The following is a 22,928-nucleotide window of genomic DNA, read 5'->3' as shown; positions in this document are numbered from 1 at the left end:
TCATAAACACAGAACATTGTATGAAAAAGTTAGTGGGCAGCAAGGAAAACAGTGGTTAAACAATAAAGGAAGGCTGAGTGTACATTCTGTACACATTAAGTGGCCCCATTCTCCCCTTTGATGACTTTTGATAGTTTAAAAACTAATTAAAACAAATAAGACTCATCTGACCTTGATGTTCAGTGCTCAATAGACCTTTTCAGCCAATAAATGAGGATTTAGCTCAGGAGATAATTTATTAGTCTTTCTTGTATTGGTTAAGGTCAAAGTGAGCCTACCTTGGTGAATGATCAAAAATGCCTTTTACGTTTTTTAAATAGGGTTCTTATGCATTCTGGCAAAATCTGTCTGTCCATACCTGTTTTGATCCAACTTGTATATTTAAAACCTGATCATTCTACAAATATCTTCCATAAAGCCATTGTGAATGTTTATATTCATAATTGAGCTTTAAAATGATTGAGAACTCTACAAAACAGAGAGTAAAGAAGTTTGGAATCGTAATGGGGGGATTTTTAAATTCATTTTTAAAGTACTACCATTTGAAGCCTCTGTGTCATGTGAAGCTTTTAAGAGAATTTTTAAGAGTGTTAAATTATTTTTTTCTTGTCTTCCTACCATGAAGTTTAATTAATTTACATATGTTGATAGTAGAGGTAAAATTATACATTAGAATTTGTGCAAAACTGTTATTTTAAACCAGTGGTCCCCAACCTTTTTATTACTGCGGACCGGTGAAGACTTGGCAATTTTGCTGCGGTCAGGGTGGGGGATCACCGCCCCCTCTCTTTACGACAACCTTACAACATCCTGTAGTGTGTTAATTGGTTTTACATTCGGGCCGATTGTCGCAGAGTGTGGGGTTTTCCACCACTGGGAGCGAGAACGCAGCCTGTTGAATGTGACAGGCAGTCAATCAAAAAGTGCAGTGACATAAGAACAGAGGAGAATCCCAAACAGTTGATGTGGCAACTGAGTCCAGTGGACATCGGAGGTGATATGTGGAAATGTTTATTCAGTTAAAAATGTTAACTACAAAAAAACATAACTCACCTCCAAATCACAGTGCAGCAAATAGAGTGGCTACTCCCACCGTCTTTTCTCAAATGAGTTTTCTTTATGTTACATCTTTTATTGCTTAAAATGAGTCCACAAACTCATTTTAAGCAATAAATGGATAACTTCTACGTGTTATCCATGTTTGATTATTCTAAATTTGCGAATGGTATGTTGGGGGTTTTACCAGATTTTCTTCTGGAATCGGGATGTTTGTGAGTGGAATTGGACACACGAACCGATCGAACCTGTTGGGCGTTTATCAGCTCTGTGGTCACAGAAGTTTGGAAAATCTACCAACAATCCTTAAATCATGTCGTGTGAACCTTACCTTACTAAAACTCACAAGTTCCACTCCTCTCATCTCATCTTTCCCACTGCCATAACGCCCTCTGACTCTGGTCGCTATGGTAAGGTTTACATATCCCTTCAAAATAAGTTAAAGATGTGCCACAAAAACGAACATTTTACTTTCATGAGGTCTGTTTTTAAGTCGATTTGCTGCTTTCCCAATTTGACAAAATTTCTCCATGGTGTTAAGAATATACTTCTTGTGAAAGACACTTTCCTTTTTGTACATTTGAAAAGGTTGGGTACAAAGTGCCTCAAATTACACACCCAGTGAAATCTAGTTCTAAGTTGTTGCAGCCTGAGTGAACAGTTGACATGCCTCAGTAGAAAAAAAATATTTTCTTTTTAACAGCTTCCTTCTTCACCAATGCTGTGGTTGTCGCTAGAATGGCCTCTTAGTTCTTAGGGCCATGGACCAGAAATAAATTGTACAAGTCAGAAAAGATGCATCTGAAGAGTCAGATTCCAGGTACATTAAAAACTTGTACCTGGTTTTTAATGTCATCAACAAAATTAACAGATTTCCAAAGATTGCCCAAATATAAAAATATAGAAAAAAATAGAAATAATCAGACAACTGAAGCCCTAATTGGGTTTAGCTGGAGTGTTGCTTAGGCCTGCACAGAACATGACTCACAGAAACAGGTGAGGCTTCAGAAAAAATTCTGAAGATGTCTAAAGTCTATAATACACTGGATCCCTTTTCTAACTGGTGACTAAGTATACGTACACATGTACACACACTCACCATTACATCTGCCACCAATACTGTGTGTATATTGAGAATCCAGTTTATCTAAATTGATCATAGATGTGTATATGAGTATAAATGGTTGTCTTCTGTCTGATGGACTAACAATCTGTTCACAAAATTTACTCCTCTCACTTACTGTCATCTCACTTTTAGTGAGGTCCATTTTGTGGGTAAAACTGCTGGTGAATGTTTTTTGTTTCCCCCTTCTAACACAGTACTTCAGCTACAAATGAAAACCTCAGCTCTGTTGTTTCCAATCTATTTCTATTACAAACAATACCAGCATGATCCCTTCTTAGTAATCAAACGGTAAACATCCTCAGGACACTTGGCAAAAATAAAAGAAAAATGTTATTGCTCATGCAAATTGCCCTCCTAACCCATGCTGAGACCTCCCTCTTCTTTTATGATTGCTGCTTTGTGCGCTGGTGTATGTCAAGTCTTTGTCCTTGCCCTGGACCTCAGGGTGCTTTTTTTCTCTGTTCTTAAATATTTTAAATCATTTGGTTCTAAGGATACAATTTGTTCTGTTTTCAGACTGAATAGTTTTACAGCAAGGATTTAAAAGACCCATCTGTTTCACCTGCTGATTCTTTCAGAAGGTTGCATAAACTAATGAAGGTTAACTTCATTCCATTCTCTTATTGCTTGATTTGACTTTTTTGTTTATGGAATAATAATATCAATACAAACACATATATTCAAAACTGATTGCATTTCACTTGTGCAAAATGCATTTTAAAAACAATACTTGGATGAATGAGTTAAAATTGTGGATTTTTCTAATGGGTGAAAAGACTAAATTATTCATGCTGGCTCAATTATATGGAGATGACCACTCTGAGTAAATGTCCCTTAGATAGTAGTGAGTCCTTGACACAATTATTCATTCTTTGTAGCCTTTAATAAAGTGGTTGCTTAATTCTGGGTGTTTTTTTTACCACTCCTTTAATCAGCATGTTGAAGTTAATTTAAATTAGTTGGTTCCTGGCATGAACCTAAGTTTTAAGCACAGTACATACTTTTTGAATAGTCTTGATGTTGGAACCTCTCCATAAGCATAAGTTTTGTTTTTGTTATTCCTTCCTAAATCAATTTTAATGTGTGTTTGTAGCCATACATTATAATCTGTTGGTCATTGGCCATTGGTTATTGATTTGAAGCATTCCAGAATTCAGAGGTAGTCCTCCGTTTTCATTATTTCACTAACTTTATGCAATTTAACGGTTTTACAATACATAGACCCACACAATACTGCAAGCAATAGTTTGCATTGTATGGGCTTCTTAAGTTTCAAACCTTAGCTGAAACTCATTCAAATATTCTTCCAACAGTGGCCGAATTTCTTAATCTTTGTGGTTAGCAAAAGATTTTGTCTTCTAGAAGGCAGGTGGCTGGTTCATAAAGGCAGCTGCAAACTTAGTGGTTCTTGATGGTGTCATTTTTAAAGTTTTATTTTTGAAGATGGTGTCATTTTTTAATTTTTAAGATTGAAGCAGATAAATCAAACTTTGACACAACCTTAAATTCCTGCAGGACAATGATCGCAAAAATGCAGCAGGATCTTTGGAATAGACAAAGCAGACAAACTTTAAGCTTTTAAAAATCTACAAAAGATTTTAAATTAACTCTACCTGCAAAAATAAAATGTGAAAATCAACCCAGAATCATGCCACAGGTGTGTTAATTGATATAAAAATGTGTGGTTAAGGTAAAACTTGGTGACTTTAAAGCAAATATTAGTGAGGGCATCTATAAATATTTGCATATTTAATTTTGACTATGTCTTAGAGATTATCCATAGTAACTTCAAATTTAAATTTCATTGAAGTAGTTTGTTATACAATAAATAAACTGATTTGAATTATTTTTTTCATACACCAAAATTATATAAATGCCTATGATCAATGTATGTGAACTATAAATTAATTTAACCATGTTTCACCACAAGTATTATTTATATGATATGTAGAATGCACTGGCTATTCTTTAAAGAACACAAAACAGTGCAGGAGTCACTGTTCTTCTGGAATCTGAGCACTGAAGTAAATCCGATTTTCTCTACATCCCTGCTTTTCTGTTTAGTTATTACTTTCTGAGCCCAGTTGGGACCATGTTTTTCGCTTGTCTCTAGTCTTGTTTGACACTGCAATCACATCTGAAACAGGAACATTAGTAAAAAACAAATATGATGTGAGGGCAGCAGTTACTGGGAATTTTCCTTTGTGCGTGGGTTTATTTATTTTTGTTTGTGTGTGTTTGTGCGTCTGGACACTCCAGGTCCTGTGGGCGGAACAGCAAGTGATGAAAAGAAGAAAGAAGAGAGATATCTTTGAAGACCCCACCGACCCAGATTTTTCCAAGCAGTGGTACCTGGTAAGTTCTGGCCTCCCTTCTCATTTAAATATATGTCGCTATATTAGTACTGTATATAGGTATATGCTTCTAACATCACTGAAGTCCAGTACTATCAACAAATAAATCTAGGTATAAAGTATGAAGACTAAATAATAGAGATGTGTACATTTATTTATAAAATGCTTTGTATTTGAATTTTATGAATCCTTGTCATCAGTCAGCAAATCAGAAATTGTCCTGGTGTAGATTAAGCTCACCCATTCATCTGTCATCTTGATCATGGCAAGAGTTTGGGGGTGAAGCGTATAATTTCTAACATCTTGGGATGTTGACTGTGTATGTATCACCTGTAAAACATTAATACTGTTTGCTGCTGGTGCTATATCTTTTTATTACTCACAGCCCTTCTTAGAAATGCTCCAATTATCCCCCAAATCTCTCCTTTTTGTTCCTGTCCATTTACCTTAAACTGCTGTCACTGCAGCAGACCAAACATGGCACAAGACAACAGCGAACGGAAGACATGAAACTGCTTCTGACATTTAGCATTAGACTTTAAAATGTCTGACTGTCTTAACTTGCTTTTCCTTTCAAAATATTCTATCCAACTGTGACTTCAGAAATAAGAGGATAATAAAGCTTCCTTAGTCTGAGCCACATGCCACAGAGCCACTATAGCTGTGTTGGCATAACAACAATTTTACAATAGTGAGTTATTTTATATGAGTGTTTTGATTCAGTGCTGTGAAGCAACATTTTCCTCTCTTGCAGATTTTTTGCTTTATTAATTAAATGTTTCAGATAATCAATCAAATGTGGATATCAGACAAAGGTAACAGAGCAAATGCAAAAAAAAAAAAAAAAATGAACAGTTTTCTGGTGAGCCCATTTCTCAATTTACAAAGATATCCAGACCAAATGTGCGCTATTTGAAGATTAACTGTCTCCAACCTAAAGAGTTGGTTGGTGAAAATGACTGCCATAAAGCATTTGCAATAACCAGCAATCAGTCTCTGAGTAGGTTTTTTAGCCCACTTGGCTTTGAAGAATTGATTTATTAATGTCATATTTGAGGATTTTGGACCTACTGCTGCCTGTTAAAGCTCACAACATAGAAACTAAAGTCTTTCCTCTGCCTACATCCTCAAGAATTCTGTGTGGTTCTGGATCGGACTTCAATAAATTTATTGAACATTTTATTGACTGTATTTTCTATTGATATTGATCTCATATCAGTTTTCTATTAGTACCAATCACCTATCTATTGCATCATCTGGTTATTATTGCCCAGGCCTAGCAGACCATCACTCTATTATCACATGTCTGACTGCTGTGTTGATTTTATTGCAGATGTAGTGCTTTCCACATATTTCAAATAAAATTCAGGAGACCATCACAATATTGTTTGTGAAATGTGAGACAGGCATTTTTTCCTTTTTGATTTGAAGAGGTTTGGCCTTTTTGACCTCCTGTGAATGTCATTTTTCAGCAGACTGTTAAAGCACTGACCTTAACCTGAAGCAGGTCCTGCAGTGCATTGGATATATATATATTTTTTTTTCTACATTTCTACGTGAATCATTAATGCGGTCTTGGAGACTTTTTTCTCTCTTTAGTTTCTTGAGTTGGAAACATAATGTGTTGCATTCCATTATCCTTTGGCCAATTTTATGTTGTCAAACAAGTTTTAAAGCAGTGATTTTTTGATAGTGGTTGCAATTATGAATCATTTTTTAAATCACCTTGTCTTAAATGTCTCTACCAAGTAAACTGGCGACATTGATGTAGAAAAACAGATAATGTGATTTGAGTAGTCAAAATGTCTTCTTGCACTACGATCCTACACACGAATAGAAATAACACGCAGAGCAGATTAAACATTAACCAACTGAGATATTTACAGTGATATAATCACTGGAGGCTGACCAAGTTGACTCTAAGATTATGTGTTTCTTACTTTTACCAAAAATATTCACTATGTCTTATTTTTCCTCATTCCCCCAATATTCTCCAAACCCAATATTGAGTATTGCCTCATATACTCCATATGTCTTTATACCACCAACGTGATACGATCGCTTGAAAATGAAATGATTAAATAAAAGACTTATATGAACTCTACAAACAAAGCCTGGCTCCGAACAGTGTAGTTTTAGGAGGGTGTTTTCTATTCTCTGAGTGTGAGTCTATCTTTAACCACCTCTTCCACCTACAGTGCTTACTTTCCCTTATACCTCTCACTGTATGACTTTCAGCAACCATTCTCTAACCCCTTTTTGTGTCCCTTTATTTCCACTCAAAAGCTCACAGACTGTTATTTATATGAAGAGCTAAATACTTTCAAAAGGATTGCTGAACTGCACCAAGATGTCTTTCTTTTTTTTTTTTTTTTCCATTTTGTACTTTCATGTTAAATATTGCTGTTTTTTCAATGATCCAAATAAAGGGTTTTTTGGAGATGAATTGAGCTTTTATGTCGCTGACAAACACTTTCTGCTGGTTTTTGTTTGAGAAGTGTGGCTAAAAGCAAATAGACACCTAAACAAAAGGCTTTTGTTTATTTCAGTCCAATCCAACACATCAAGACTTGAATACGAAAGCAGCCTGGGCTCAAGGCTACACTGGGAGAGGTGTAGTGGTGACCATTTTGGATGATGGGATTGAAAAGGACCATCCTGACCTCCACAGCAATTATGTAAGTTAAAAATGTTAGATGCACCAGGTGCAACTGCAGCTTAGTTTGTCCCAAATCAGTTATTACAATGTACTCAGATAAAGAAGTTCACAACAATCCTCTAATTTCATAAACAGAACTGAAATCAGAAAACACTACTGTTGGTTTGTGAGATCTGAAAGTCAAATTTTTTGTATTCGTGACCTTAGGGTTTAAACATTCATTATTTATAATATTAATTTCATATGTTACAGCCATGTTTAATTTATTTTCAGTATGAGTGTTTACGCCCCTGTGTATTGCTAGACATGTAAGATTAACGGGTGAGCAACACATATTTTCAGTGTCATGAAGCTGCCCTTTCTACTGCCTCAGTTGGAGGCTGTTGTTATATAAGCTCCAGATTGTCAGCAAAAAGGCAACACTTTGCAAAAGCTTTAGTTTACAAAATGTATATTGGTGATAACAATTCACAGCTGTAGGGAGCTTGTTGCATAAGCAAACATCTTAGTTGAATTTATGCAGTGACATAAATTAGGAAAAGCAAAAAGTCACTGGACAAGTGAGCATAAACTATTTTTAGACATGAAGTGCATGAAAGTGCTTAAACATTGTTGTTAATATTCAGTGTTCTGCTGACAGGGCGAGCAGGGGTGATTGTTACCTAAATAGGTCCCTGGGTAGAGCCCCCTTTCTGCTTCCAACACAGACATAAACATCCAAGTCTTTACATGGTAAAATTTAAGTCAACAGAACTGAAACAATAGTGCTTTGTTTGATGTTAGATATGATTTATTAAATATTTTTCAAACAAGTGGAACAATTGTTAAATGAATTTGACCCATCTATCTATTGATTTTTTTTTCCCACACATAACTTCAGTAATTAAAAATGTCCAAATTTGATCCATGGAAACTAGTCGATGCCTTTGTTTATTCTACTTTGGACAACTGAAATTCTGCTCGAGCTGTGGGACCAATTATTTCCCTAAATACCACACAACAGGCTCAAAGTTGCCCAACCAACGGATTGACTGATTCTGGAGTGATCACATATCTCCTGTGCTAGCATCCCCAATTTGTCTCCCTATGACAATCTACTTATCACATATAAAGCCTTTAATGGCCAGTTTTCACCCTACATTAAAAATCTCATTTCCTATCACTACACCATAAGTCAATGCTCACAGCAGGGCAAAGGATTTCTTCCTCCCAGACTTTTTAAGCCTGACTGGGAGGATGGGAGTTTGCAGCTTTTTGAATCCTTTCATGTGGATCAAGCTTCTTAGTGTGGGAGCACAATAGTGAAATGCTTTTCCTGTATTTTTTTCTTTTGCCTTGTTGGCTTTATATTTACACATATTGCTGTATAGCTAATTGGTTTTACAAAAGGTACCTCACAAATGTATTCATACCCCTTTTAGGGTTTTTTTGTGTGAGTTGGACCAACACAAAGTGGCTCAGAATCATAAATGGGAACAAAATTCTTCATTATCCAACTCCCAATCAATACATTGTAAAACCCAATTATGTTGCTTTTTCAGCTGCAAGTCTCTTAAGGTATTCCTCTACAAGCTTTGCACATCTCAAGATGTGTTTCTTTGCAAAATGGCCCAAACTCAGAATAAATTTTCAAATTTTGCCACTGATTTTCAGTTATGCTTGGATCATTCTAACATACAACAGTACATTCAAATATCTGAATGTTTTTAATCACTCATTTCAGAAAGTTAAACTCACGGATTCCTTGAATGTATTTACAGCCTTTGTTGTAATTTTGGTGGTTATGACTTTCAGATAATGGAAACTTATAATTTTTTGAAAATGTGAATATTGAAAAACCACTTATATTCATAGAAAGTTGAGTGGGAGAAGTCTCCCCTACCACAAGTCAGTTTAAGAATTTAGGAGAAATTCAGAAAAAGTCACTACACAGAGATGCATCCTTCAAGGGAACTACAAATGTTGCATTTGTCATGTTAATGCAGATAATTGCAGCAGTATCTTTCCTGGGCTGTTCCTCAGTGATCCATGTCCTCTTGACTCTTGAAAGTTAAATTTACATTTTACTTGCAAATCAAGATCCCAGACTCTGGAGGAACCATGGAGAGGCACAGAATGTATGGTGCTTAATGTCCAGTGTGACGTTTCCACAGTCAGTGATGGTTTGGGGTCTTATCTGCTGGTGTTGCTGTTCCCTGAAGTCTACAGTCAATTCAGCCACCAACAAGAACATTTTAAAGAACTTATTTCTGCTGACAAGCATTATGGAGAAGATGCTTTTTTTTCCTTTTATAGGAGGACTTAGCATATGTCCACATTGCCAAATGTACCTAAACAAATTGATTGACAGTGATGTTTAATGTTCTGTATTGGTCAGCAAACCTTCCTCACCTGAACCCCATGAAGAATTTCTGGGATTTTGTGAAAATGAAGATGGGAGACACCAAATCCAACAATGTAGATGTCTTCAATTTTAACAGATCAAGTTTGAGGAACCAAAATTTAATTGTAGCTTCAAAGATTTATTAAAAAGTTTTCTGGTGAAGAACAAGAAACTCCTGGAGAAACTCTCAGGGGAATTGGAAAAAGAAAACATGGGTTAGTGGCTGCTGAAGATCCAGTGACAAGCAGAAAACTCAGAAAAGTGAGCCACTAACCTTTTCAGAGACCAGGCAAGGGATTGGGATAATGAGCAGCAGCCTTTAGCTCCTAGATAAAGTAAGATGGGAGTGTGGTGATGTTTCAACAGCCACAGCGTTGAGTGGAACAGGCATCTTTTACCCCAATATTAGATCTCACTGAGGTGAGAGGCAGATCCGTTGAACAATCCAGGGTCAGGCAGACAAACAGATCTGTGGATCAGGCATGAGACATAAGATTGGTGTCAAGAAAACAGAAGTGAGTGAGGTATCCTACAAGATTAAAACAAGAAAAAACAGAAAAAGTAGCATGCTTGTGATCAGGCAGAAAAGAAATGCTGGAGATCTGTGCATCTGCACCTAGGAAAACAGGAGCAGGGAATAATTTGATTACTACAGAGAAGCAGCTTGCAGGTGTAGCAGAGGAACGATGTTGCAGAATTGAGGAGTTCCTTCAATGACAGACTGATGCATCCTACCTGCACAAGGTAGTACAATCACAGGTCTACTTGAGATTATGCTACACAAGTAGCACAATCAGTTATGGCTGCCATAACAGATGTTATGGCAGTTTTTCTATTTTTGTAAATCTTCTTTTGTACTTTTTAATTAAATTATCCCACTGAGTTGCACATTTCTTTCAACCTAAGAATGCTTATTTTAATAGCTGAACATTGTTTTGATTTTATTTTTTTTTCTTGTATTGGGGGGCATGTTTGAGTGAATCAATATACTTCCATTTTCCTTCACTTTGCTGCTTGCACACCTGAGAGATTCCACACTAAAAAACATTAAGAGATACCTCTGTTCTGTTCTATCCCTTTATTCTTCTTTATTCTGTTTTGTGCTATTGATGCAGTTATTCATGCAAAAAGAGGTCACACCTATTGAATCCATGGACCTACATTTTAAAAGCCTGACCTTTCAGATTACAATTTCCTTGTAATGATATTAGATAAGATTCAATATTTTTCAGGCAGATTTCAGGAGGCTTTGGTGTCTGTGAGAATCATAGCAATTACAAGAAATAAAGGCTTGAAATATTTCACTGAATTCATAATGGATCTTTATGACTATTGAGTTTTCTGAAATTAGTTTTAAAAAAATGATTTTTTTTACAATATCTTAATTCTTTGCAATGCACTTGTAAATATACTTTACTTAAGCAATTCAATTCAATCAAGTTGCTTTTTCAGGGTCATGCTGCAAGGTGAATCTCTGGCACAGTTTAAAATCTTCTGCAGCTTCTTCTGGTTTTATTTCAGGAGTTTTTTATTTTGACCAGAACATCTTGTTCCTTGTGTTTCTGGTTTCTTTTATGGCTTTTGGTAAACCTTAAAATTCTTTTTTTTTCTTTTAAATAATATATATATTTTTTTTCCAACACATATTAACACACCACATTCTGATTTGTGGAGTCAATGGCTGTTCGTTGGCCAGCTGGTTCCTCAACATGAGCTGTTGATCTTTTCAGCTTCTGAACAGTTTTCTTCCACTTTAGTTATGCACCACTTTGTCACTATTGTCAATAAAAAGCCTTCATATTTGTAACTATATCAGTTAAACTTTACACGTTTTGAACTTTTGCAAGGACAATCTGTTTTCTTGCTTTTTAGTGTGTTCCTTTAAGCTTTGCTTCTGTACTTGATTACAGTTGCTTTAAGCTACAATAGCACTATATGAAAGAATTTGATTAGCGAATAAAAAGTGAAGTGGATGACACACTGTGCTCAGTGTGTAGAATGCAACTTCCTTCATAAATCCAATCAATTTTCAGTCAAAAATCCAAATAGAAAGGAGTAGAAGGTTAATTATAAACTCCTGTAGAGAAATTTGAAATGGCTTGATTGCTATTCTCTTTCGTGTCTCTTTTAGGACCCTGAGGCAAGCTACGATGTTAATGATGGAGATGCTGACCCCCAGCCGAGATACACACAACGAAATGAGAACAGGTAATTCAACAGCAAACACTACAAGACATATATGACTAATTTTGCCTTTAGTGGGTCCAATATATTTATAATCATAATAAATATATTTCTGGGAATTCTTCTCTTCTTGTTTTACCAAGTGGACTCACACCATTCAGGTTGTCGTTCAGGCTCTCCCATCTGAATTCACATTTACAAACGAGCATCATCTTGTTGTAAAGCACTGGTCCATCCTTTCAGCTGAGTCTTAAAAGATTGTTCCCTTTTTTTCTATTCTTTTCTCCGCCTCTACACAAGCCATGCTTCTGTAGCAGCCTTTTCTTACAGAGTCCTTACAGCCCTGAAGCCAAATTCTCACAGATTTTTTGCATATACAGTGTATGTTTGTTCTCTTCCCTTCCCTGTGCCTCACACTTTTCCCTTTCCAGCCTTTGGTGATCACACTGAAACATGTTTGGCCCAATTAAATCATGCACAGCCATAGCTCCACTAAGGACCAATCTGAAATATCCATCTTCTCTTTTTCTGCAAACATTGTGGTCTCCTACTGATGAGAAGCTACTCCCATCTCCAAAATGCACTGCTGGATTTACCCCACTCTCTTTCTTTTCTGGGGTGCCTGCCACCAATTCTTTTTGTATTATTTATTTCTTTTTGTGGCTTCAGACTATAGATTTCACTTGCATTTGGTCACAAGCTGTGAGATAGCCGAAGAGAAATAGAGACATATTAGGCTTGAGTTTTGTGTAGCTCATTACTGGCCACATTTAAAAAAAAAAAGAATTGAGAAAAAGTTCACATTAAAACTACTTTTGTATTTTGGATGGCTTGTACTTCATTAAACCAGTGGCACACATAGTGTGCAGTATATCTTTAAAACTCCAAACAATTTTCAGTCAAAAACCCAAATAAGAAAGGGTGAAAGGTTAATTATAAACTCCTGAAGAGAAATTTGAAATTGACTTGATCGCTATCCTCTGTCATATCTCTTTTAGGACCCTGATGCAAGCTTCTAACTATAAATATATTAAAAAAAAATAGAAACCCTTGAATGCATAAAGAGAAGTACAACATTATTCTCTTGATTATTTGTAGTTAGGGCCAAGGTAAATGGCAAGATGTTGTCACTCCATGGTCTTGTTTATAAGACAAGCAGATCACAGCGTAAGCACGGCTACTGTGCTAAAAGTGCTAGCCATGCTTTTGCTATATTTGTATTCATGTTGGTTCTTCAGTTGGATTTATATGTATTCCTAACAGCTGCAATAAAACACACAAACCTGTAAGAACTCTGTATGGATTTATGGATAATTTGTCAAAAAAAAAAAAAAAACCTGGGAGCAGACGAGTGTAATGGCCAGATTTGATTTTAAAGTAGCCACTGTGTTTCCTGCTGGGAAATACATCATCTCCCACAACTTCGAAGAATGTTGGCAAAGCATTTGTTACTGTTTATGCAGTTTGCTGGGAGCCTAATGGATCTCACAGTAGATTTGTATGTCATTTTTATGACTGTGGTTTTGCTGTGTCACATTCAGTGGTTCTTTACAGTGGACAGAAAGGTGCTAAGATTGTGTTTTTGAGACTTCCTCAATTGTGTCTATGATGAATCATTTCCAAACTTTTTCTACCTCTAATCTGATATATTTCAAATACTGGAAAAATAAACAAAATTTGCAGTTGCTTGAAAATAATAAACATTTAAGAAGGTACATTCTGCAGTCTTTGGTCTGAGACTATCAGCAACCCTCATCTCGAAGTAATAATTTATGCCCACTCTTCCCTGCAAAAGATCTCTAGGCCTTTTAAATTGCGAGGACATCTCTTGTCCAAAGCTTTCTTCATGTGATCTCATAGATTTTCTGTCAGCTTTAGCCCTGCACTCAGGCTACATGACTCCAAAGGTTTAATCTTCTTCTAGTGAAATCATTTTTTGTTGATTTGGATGAATGATTGGACTTACAGTGATGGTAAAAAATGAAATTGTTCTTCATCTTCCTGGTGAAGGACGATCATTGTCCTCATCACTGTTTGCTTCAGCCTCGCCACTCACGTTATCATCCATCACGGTTTGTGGACTGTCAGAGGTACATTCTGGCTGTGAGACATTTAAGGTCGAGCTCCTTTTAGCTGAAATGCTTTTTAGGTTTAATCTTTGGGTTGTAATCCCTGCAGCAAAAGTCTAACAGACTTGATGGAAATGGTTCAGAGTCAACACTGAAATCTATTAAGTGTCACTTTTCCAGTGTTGTGATTACAAAAGCCATCAAATTTACCTGAAACTCAGATCTCTGTATTGATGGTCATTTACAATTATTCTGGTCTATTTGTGTCAGTCATTATGAGTCTCTTCTCACTTGAGTGGCTTGAACATTGACTATATTTTTTGTGACTTTTAGAAAAAACTTTTTGTGAAATCCTGCAGCATAAATTATATTTTCTATTGTCTATTTTTTTGTTGAAATTGTACAGATGCTGGAAATTAAATGTCCCACTGGCTGTTTACTTCTTCATTCTTTCCTGCATTAATGCAGTATTTACTTGCAACTTTGTTTGCAGTTGGTCCTTATGTGCCCATGTATGACATTTAATCATTGTTTCTGCTGCGAGTGCTTCTCTTGGTAGTATCAGCCGGTTTAGAGCATATGCTTTGTTTCTTGCCCTTGACAACAGTGTGAGTAGCCATCCAGAGCGACCTCGGCTCTCTCTGTCAGTGTGTTGTAGGTCCTAGTCTGTCCTGCTGATGGAACAAAGTACAATTGGGAGGGATAACTCCCTGACTCTGGTTCACTTAAGCTCCCAAAGTGTGCCCAGCTATTACTGCAGAACACTCTCATATCCACACATAGCGACTTATCAAACGCTTCTTTCTGCTCTTGTCAGTGAAATTGCCAGAGCAATTATTTTTAGCCTTTGTTGGTTTACAAGCATGAAATTAAAAGCACAGGGTTGTCGTTTTGTATACAGCATGTGGGGTTACAGTTTGGATAGACCCCATAAATGATACCCTGTGACTTATGGAAATGAGCAAACAGTGAAACGGGTCATCAGTGAGTAATGCTTACAATCCCCTCAAAATGAATTTACATGAATATATTCATGGGACAACAAAAAGCAGAGGAAAGTCAGAGGTGGGCAGTTTTCAGAGTCACGCAGATACGTTCATTTATATTGGTGACACGCTAGACTGATTTTTCAATTCTCATTCCAAGTATTTTTCTCTGGAGATGCTCTGTCTTGAGCTGACAGTTATTGTTGAAAGAGGAACAGGCTTAGTTTGGAACAGGCTGAAGTATGGTGAAGTAATAAATTTGTGCTTCATCATGAAAATGTTTGTCCTTTTCTATTTTTTTTTTTCCTTTTCTTCTTTGTGATGTCAGTGTGATACAGATGTATTAGACTGGGCTGAGGTGGAAGAAATCAGGATTGATTTCACCTCCTGCCCACAGCAGCCACGAAAGCAAAACTATTTTCAGAAGGCTGTATGGCAGTATTAGCTGCAGATATTATTTTTCATTTTTCATTTTTTCATGTTTTATAGCAAGGTTGACAAAAACACTTTTTGTAAGAAATGTTGAGCCATTTCTAGCCAATCTGTTTACCACCATATATATGTGCATCATAATAAATTAGAATATCATAAAAAACTTCATTTATGCGTTACACAGACTTATTTTCTTCTAGCATTTATTTAGTGACTCGTTTGACTCACGAGTTATAACTAATTCAAACTTAAAATTCCTCAAAATAATTTATTGCTCTGGAATAGTAAAAGCACCAGTTCAAATTCCAGTCTGGGATCTTTCTGCTTGGCATTTGCATATTCCCCCAGTTCATACATCTGTTAGATAATATGAGTGCGAACATAGTTGTTTGTTCTGTGTGCCTCTCTATTACCCTTTGATGGGCAGACCCTGCTCCTCTCCCAATAACTACTTTGGGTTGGGTTTGTACAGATTACCCTTGAATTATCTACAAATTCCAATTAGTGACTTTAGGCTGCCCGAAACCCTGAGAGAATTATAAACCGTCAGAAATCGAACAAAACACTTTGACTGTTAGCATGAGACTCCATAAACTCTTAAAAGTCATTAAGTAATTTACGATTTCACTTTATCATTGGGCGTGTTTTGTGTCTTTCTACAATCACATTCATTATGTTCAACCACAGAATTTAGCTTATTTGGTCACTCCTTTCTTCTGCTCAATTGTATTCAGTGCATACACTGCCGAGCTGTCCCACTAGCTCACCTATGGAGAGTTATTAGCACCTGCAGGGAACTTTCCTTAGGAATCCAATAATTGAGATCCACATGCTTGCATGCAGGTTTAGTAACAGCCTTTATTAGAAAGTGATTGGCATGCTACACAGCTTGGCATCCTTCACTTTAAATGAACCAGTCATCAGTTGAATACTAATGCTGACTACAGACAGTCTCACTGTTAAAGGGGCAGCAGCTAATATGTAATGCATAAAGATACACCGAGAAAGGTGTTTTCATGCTTCTATTGCTTCAGCAAATTGCTTTGTCCTTGGCGGCATAAGGCTGTTTGTTTCACTGGCCATGAAAGTGCTTTATCAGCAAAAAGACAAACATTAAATGCTTCAGAAATGCTCCAGAAAACATGCATAGGAGGTGTCTGTAGCTGAAAACCATCCTTATGATTCAAGATAACGTTTCTCTTTAAATTATAGAAATATTTTAAGCCTTGCAGGCATTCAAAGAAGTAATAACAGCTGACATTTAAGATGCTGTTTTTCATTTGACGTGGCCTGAACATGTTTGATACAGTAATGAGTAGAAAGCAGAATTAGCATTGACTAATTAACAAATGCTGAGATTAGGTAATGGAGAGGAAAAAACATCACTCCCCCTATTTCTAAAGTGGAAAATGTTTGTTAAAAAAAATTAACATCCTCATTAACAGTTGTCTTTCTGTAGCTGTTGCTAAATGATGATTAAACATGTTCACATTGTGCTTTTAACTTATTCTAGCAGCCACATCTATTGACACCGCTGGTAAAGGTCTGTGATAATGATAAACATTTATGTCACAAAAAATTATCAAACCTTTAATGTGAGCATAATTGGTGTTGTTAAATTCTATGTTAAGAACTATTACTTTTAAACAAAATCACAAGTGAAGTGTTTATGAACCTTTAATTTCATTGACATCGTGCATAATAAATATACTTCACTCATTGCAAAACTATAAAAAAATATACAAAACTATGTTTTAAAGTGATCCTCAAATTATCTTCTTTCTCTGATTTTGATCTGAGTATTGAAATGGCCGCCGAAGGATATTGACTTTAGGTCTGGTGAAACATTTCTGTGTTGATTTGTTTTACTACCAAAATAACCTCCCATTGTCAATTTTCAGTTAAAAATCACCTGATTTTTTTTTATTTTGTATTTTTTATTGAAAATGTCATTCATTTCGAAGACTTAATGATGCATTAGATTCCCAGGAGCATTGGAAGAGAAAGAGCCCCACAGCATCACATATCTCCACCATTCTTAATTCCACTGGGAGTTATTGTTTCAGAAGACCTTGAAATTAGTGGCTCCAGTTTAAATACCAATGCAATTTGTTAAACTCCACATAATTATATCCGATTCCCAAATAACCAGGCATGTATAATGTGTTTAATGGTTGCTATATAGAGTGTTGGAGAGACTTCTTTGTCTCCCCTCCCCCCAGCTTGCTCTCATAGTGAATTTTAAAGATTTTTGTGACCTTAAGACATGACTCACTCTGCATGTTGGTAGGATAAATATGGGGCCTTGTCCAAATGACCTGTGGCTAAAAGAAACAGATATCTGTGTCACCTCATTTGAATAGTTCAGGGAATTGTGATGAGTCATAGATGACTCATCACGCTAAATAAATATCAAAAAAATAAAATATATTTTAAAAGTTGTTTTACATATTTATTTTGTTGTTGTTAGAGGTTACAACATTTTTTTCCATTGAATTAATGCACTCAGGTTAAAGGTTGGACTTTTCTAACATCTACAGTGTAGGATTCTGATGCTGCAATAAAATATTATTGTGTTTACAGGGGCTGCCAACAACTGCCAATATAGATTAAGAAAATCAAAAGGTATCAAGTCATGAACTCTAAAGTATAATAGTTCTTAAAACATTTTAAATTCATTAGTCATCTTCAAATAGATTTTAGCTGCCAGAAAATCAAAATCAGTCCCATCTGAATTCCAACCACATGAGACAACAAAAAAATCTACACAAAAGCAGGAGTTGAATAATTCCTTCTTGGTGACATAATATTCAAACAAATAATATGCGTATTATTTGTGAGAATATAAATAAAAATCGCTGCCCCCTGCTGCAATATGCCCCAGCCATGGCTGCATACATTTCCAGGTCTATATAGAGGCAATAAATCTGTCACCAAGGGAGTGATACAAGATGAAACACAGTGAAGGAGTACACAGTCAAAGGAGACTTATTCCTCGCAGGTCTCCTGCCTTTGCGGCTCTGCTTCAGTGTTTGATGCAGGAGGTGCCGGGTTGCACAAGTCCTCTGTTGTTGGCTTCTTTTCTGACGCATTTTACAGTGCAGTGTTTTTCAGGAAATTGGAATTCCTCAAGCATTTATACACTTACATCAAGTGTCTGCTTGGCTCTACATAAGAGATTATCTTTCCTAATTTGTTCAAGGACCAGGTGATATTCTTAAATAGACAAAGTTCAGTTCAATGTCTGTTTGTGTGTTTGGTTAGTATGAGTTGTATGTAAGGTCTTTGCTTAAATATAGAAACAAATCTTGCTTAGCTAATGAGACCTCATTTGTCAGTTGGTACCACACCTAAAAGTTTGACAAAAGTGTTTTTGAGATTTTTAGGTTCATTATTTCACTCCAGTGAGGTGAAAACATTCCACGAACACACACAGCATGTTTCTTATGTTTATTCCTGGAGTTGTGTGTAAAATCAAAATGCTTTTCCCTATTTATGCTGAATCTGTCAATTATTATTTATAAAGCTGCCATCCTCTGTCTTGCTTGAATGCTGTAATTTTGTAAGCCTCCGTCTTGTTTATTCTATCTGGGACAGCTTTTTTGTTTTCTAGATTGCCAGGCAGACATAGGGGATGTTGGCAGGGGCTTCATTCTTACACCAAAATCCTCTGGCTTTCTGTCTTTTTGCTCACTGGAATCTTGTCAAAGAAAAGAACAGCGTGATTTAAAGCAACCGTTTTTCGTGCATTTTGGTAATAAATAGCCTATGGTGATTGGAGGTGACAGTCCTGAGTCGAACCTCATTCTGCAAAGCATTACTGATCACCCAGAGTCATTCAATATTACTCTTGCCCTGCTGACTAGATACTGATGAATGGGATGTTTAAGCAATTGTGTCTGTTCAGAGTGAAGAAGGTCCTGTTTACACATGCCTTTCGTACGTTGAGGCATTTGTGTGTTCCTTGTTGGCCACACTGAAAGGCAGGAGGCTATTTGAAATTATTTAAGTCTCCTTTACTGCTTGAATTTGTTCATTTGTTTCAATGGTTGTTGTTTTTAGAAAAGTTATTTCACAGTCCAAACAGCAGGATGTATACATTTCATTAACAAATTTCTGGTCTTCTTCTCCTCCTTTACAATAAAATTTCATGTTCCCTGCAGGTAGCAAGTGGAAGTGTGTAAATCAGGTACCCTGGGAAGTCAAAATTGCCTCTTGTTTAAAATTTCATGACTACATTTGCAAAGACAGTAAATATTTGTCTTTGCTTGATGATGAACTGACCAAACTTCTAATGTTGATGCTTGTTACTGTGTTTTGCAAAGGTTTTCATACCATTTGAATCAAAATAGTGCATAACTGGTGCACTATGAAAGTACTCATAGAAAGAGAGTACTCAGTTTTTGATGTAATAATAATAATAATAATAATAATAATAATTTAACACCCTGAAAACCCAGACCAATTGTAACAAGTCACCTTATCTGTAAATGGAGTGCATGTGTTTCTAATTCAAGTTATGTGGAACAAAACAATTGCACTTCTCAAAACTGAACGTGCCACCTCCATTGTGACCCACAGTGGTGGCAGCATCATGCTGTAGGGATTTTTTTTTTCCTCATTAACAGAAAAAAAGAAATAGATCAGAGTAGATTTGATGATTTATTTAGCCAAATACAGTGTAACACTACATGAAAATATGTTTAACTCTAGAAAAACCTTGAGGTTGGGGGGAGCTTCACTTTCCAGGCAGAAAACAATCCTAAACATATAGCCAGAGCTGTGTGCTGCAGTGAAATGGTGTGTAAATCGTAGCATATTCATGTATTAGAATGGCCAGATCAAAGTCCATACTTAAACACAATTAATATTCTGTGGCAAGTCTCCAAAATTGATGTCCATGGATGTTTTTCAGTCAATTTAACTAAGCCTACACTGTTTGCCAGAAAAGAGTGATAATTTTACTTTTTTGTGTGTGTAAATCCATTCGATCCAAATATCCCTGAGGATTCAGTCATTTTTTTTCTTTCTTCCCAATTTCAAAGGTGCAGTCCTAGTTATAAAACAATGCAATTAAGTTCAGTAAACAGGTTACTGGTGAGAAAAGTTTTCAATCTAAGGTAACACAGGCAGTTGCACTGATGCAGAAACTTGGTCAGTTCTTCTGATCTGGCACCTTGATGCAAACTAAAAGTGTTCTGATCTGACATGTTTTAATTGTGATTGTCATAGCTCATCTTTTATGTAACGACTTCAGATCCTGTTTACCCATGCAATGAAGCGATTTTTACTTGGCGCTTGAGTGTAACCATTCAAAACAGACCTGCCTAAGGCCACAGCTGAGCTGACTTAAAGCAGAAAATAGCCTAATCACTTTGGCAGCTTCAATGAACGAACTCTATTCAGTGCTTCTGAAACGGATAAACCAACAGAGCAATGCCAAGAGACACATCCTACTGTTTGGCCAAGCATCGGTTAGACATTAGTCACACATGGTGATGCATATCTTAACATTCATGTCCTGTATAGCAACAAGCAAACACTTAATGAGTGTGCAGTTTGTGCAGCAGTAGTCTATTTTCTAAAGTATTTAAATATATATATATATATATATATATATATATATATATATATATATAATATATATATATATATATATATATATATATATATATATATATATATATATATATATATGTGTGTGTGTATGTATTTAAAAATATTTTTGATTCAATGAAAGACTAAATGTGTCAGATGAATGAGAAAGTTATCCTCATTTCTGAGGCTGAAACAAAAGGTCTAATGTCTAACGACTGAAAAAGTATGTTGTAATTTTAGTTTGGACATCTTGTATACATCAACTTGAATATTTGCACTTAACTTTGTTGCTGTTGAGTTGCATTTGGAGCTTTTTTAAAAGAAGTGATTTTAATTGATTGAAAGCAATTAAAATCTTGTGTCTCCAGAAAAATACTTGCCTTTCACCATGAATTTTACTCTACTACAAATGATCATTTATAGTTTTATATGTAGAGAGTCAGTATTCTATAATTGTAAATGTAGAAAACTAATGACATACATCATAAAGGTTCATGCAGCATAGATGCTGGTTTAAGAATGAGGCCGTTTGGATAAACATGTGTATTAAAATGTATTTGTTTAATATTTTATGTCTGTCTGTATTTGACAATTTTTGTCCTGGCTGCACATCTATTAGCAGCGTTCCCTTGTATGTAATGAGTGTAAAGGCTTTTTTGTGTGTTTAACCCAGATTTCCTGCATACCATCACAGTTCAAAAGCATGCATGTTAGTGTCAATGGGAGATTCCAAATCTCCCATTGACCACTGGAGATAGACACTCAGCTCCTTGTGCCTGAGTACAAGTGAGTTTTTCTATCCTAATTTGGTTTTGCTGTCAGACATTAGCATTGTAACAGTACATAACGATTCCTGAACTGTGAATGAGAAATGTAAACACATGTGCCTGCCCCTTTTTGTACACACAGTGCTGTGTCTATAAATGTCATAGCAACACTTCTTACACAGCACCAAGCGCAGACTCTGTTTGCACAGCAGGCAGGCGTCACAGGATCAGCTTAGTGACATTAACGTCATTGGTACCAGCAGTGTGCAGCACGCACTGGTACCCCCTCATCACACAAACACGTCGGATTGACTTCAGAACATATGTGTTATAGAAAAGAGGGATATGATTGGTGGAATGTGTATGATGTCCTGTTCTGCCTCTGTGCTTTCATGCAAGATGTTGAAAAATGGCAAAGGCACTTTAAACCCGGCTTTAAAAAGTTTATTGATCAGTAAGAGAGCTGAAAGATCATAAACTCTGAAATATTCCCCAATCATTATAACAAAGGTAAAGGTTTAAAAGGTTTGAAATACATTGGTTAGATTTTTTGGCCCCATCAATCAAAATGACAGACAACCCTATCTCTATCACAACCCTGCCGGGGATAAGCATGTAAAATAATTGATGGATGGATGAACGGACGCACGGACGGACAACCGTTCAAACCTGAGACAGCTTGGACAGACTGCTCAGGAAGACTGGTTCAAACTACCAGTTGGCAAATGCAAATGTCTCATTATGAAGACCAGAGATTGCTTGTAGGCTTGTTTGCTACAAAAGTCCTACCACACAATATAGCAATCTTTTGTAAACATGTAGCTACACAGACATGTACCTACATGTCTATGGCATTTTGACATGTAGCTACACAGAAGCTACATGTCTTACATGAAGGCTTCTGTGCTTCTGTGTATAGAAGGCATGTAGCACAGATTGTATCACAAATGAAAAGATCAAAGTTTTTCCAGCTACAAATATTATCAGAATGCAACCCCAAATCAATTTGGTGGCTGGATTTTGTTCCCCCTCTCTAAATTTTAAAACAAGCTAACGAAAACAAAATGAACAAAAAAAGCCCAATTTAAAGTGAGTGAAATTATTCTCTTTGCAGAATCCTGCACATGTCCATTGTTCTGTCAAACAGGTATTCACATGTATCTATATAGTGTAATAACTGACCCAGCTATGCTATAATCATTTGGATCTGCTTCAGGTGGCTAAAACTCCCTTCAATTAAACACATAGACGACACAGACACTCACTTTAAATGATAAAATTGGCTGGTTTACTGTCCAACAGTATTGTGCAAAA

At 36.2% G+C, this 22,928-nt stretch overlaps 1 protein-coding gene across 2 annotated transcripts in view; it reads left to right on the top strand.

Moving 5' to 3' along the window:
- Positions 1-22,928, top strand: part of furinb (furin (paired basic amino acid cleaving enzyme) b) — a 116,754-nt gene that overhangs the window by 53,151 nt on the left and 40,675 nt on the right. For both annotated transcript variants that reach the window (XM_055034865.1, XM_055034876.1), the window contains exons 4-6: positions 4,442-4,537; positions 7,086-7,214; positions 11,710-11,786. In XM_055034865.1, the coding sequence (XP_054890840.1) occupies positions 4,442-4,537; positions 7,086-7,214; positions 11,710-11,786 (302 nt within the window). The remainder of the gene's footprint in view (positions 1-4,441; positions 4,538-7,085; positions 7,215-11,709; positions 11,787-22,928) is intronic.

This window comes from Poeciliopsis prolifica, unplaced genomic scaffold (assembly GCF_027474105.1).
Source record: "Poeciliopsis prolifica strain line A6 unplaced genomic scaffold, Auburn_PproV2 SCAFFOLD001, whole genome shotgun sequence".
In the NCBI taxonomy this organism is placed as follows: Eukaryota; Metazoa; Chordata; class Actinopteri; order Cyprinodontiformes; family Poeciliidae; genus Poeciliopsis; species Poeciliopsis prolifica.
This window is presented reverse-complemented; position numbering and strand designations above follow the sequence as displayed.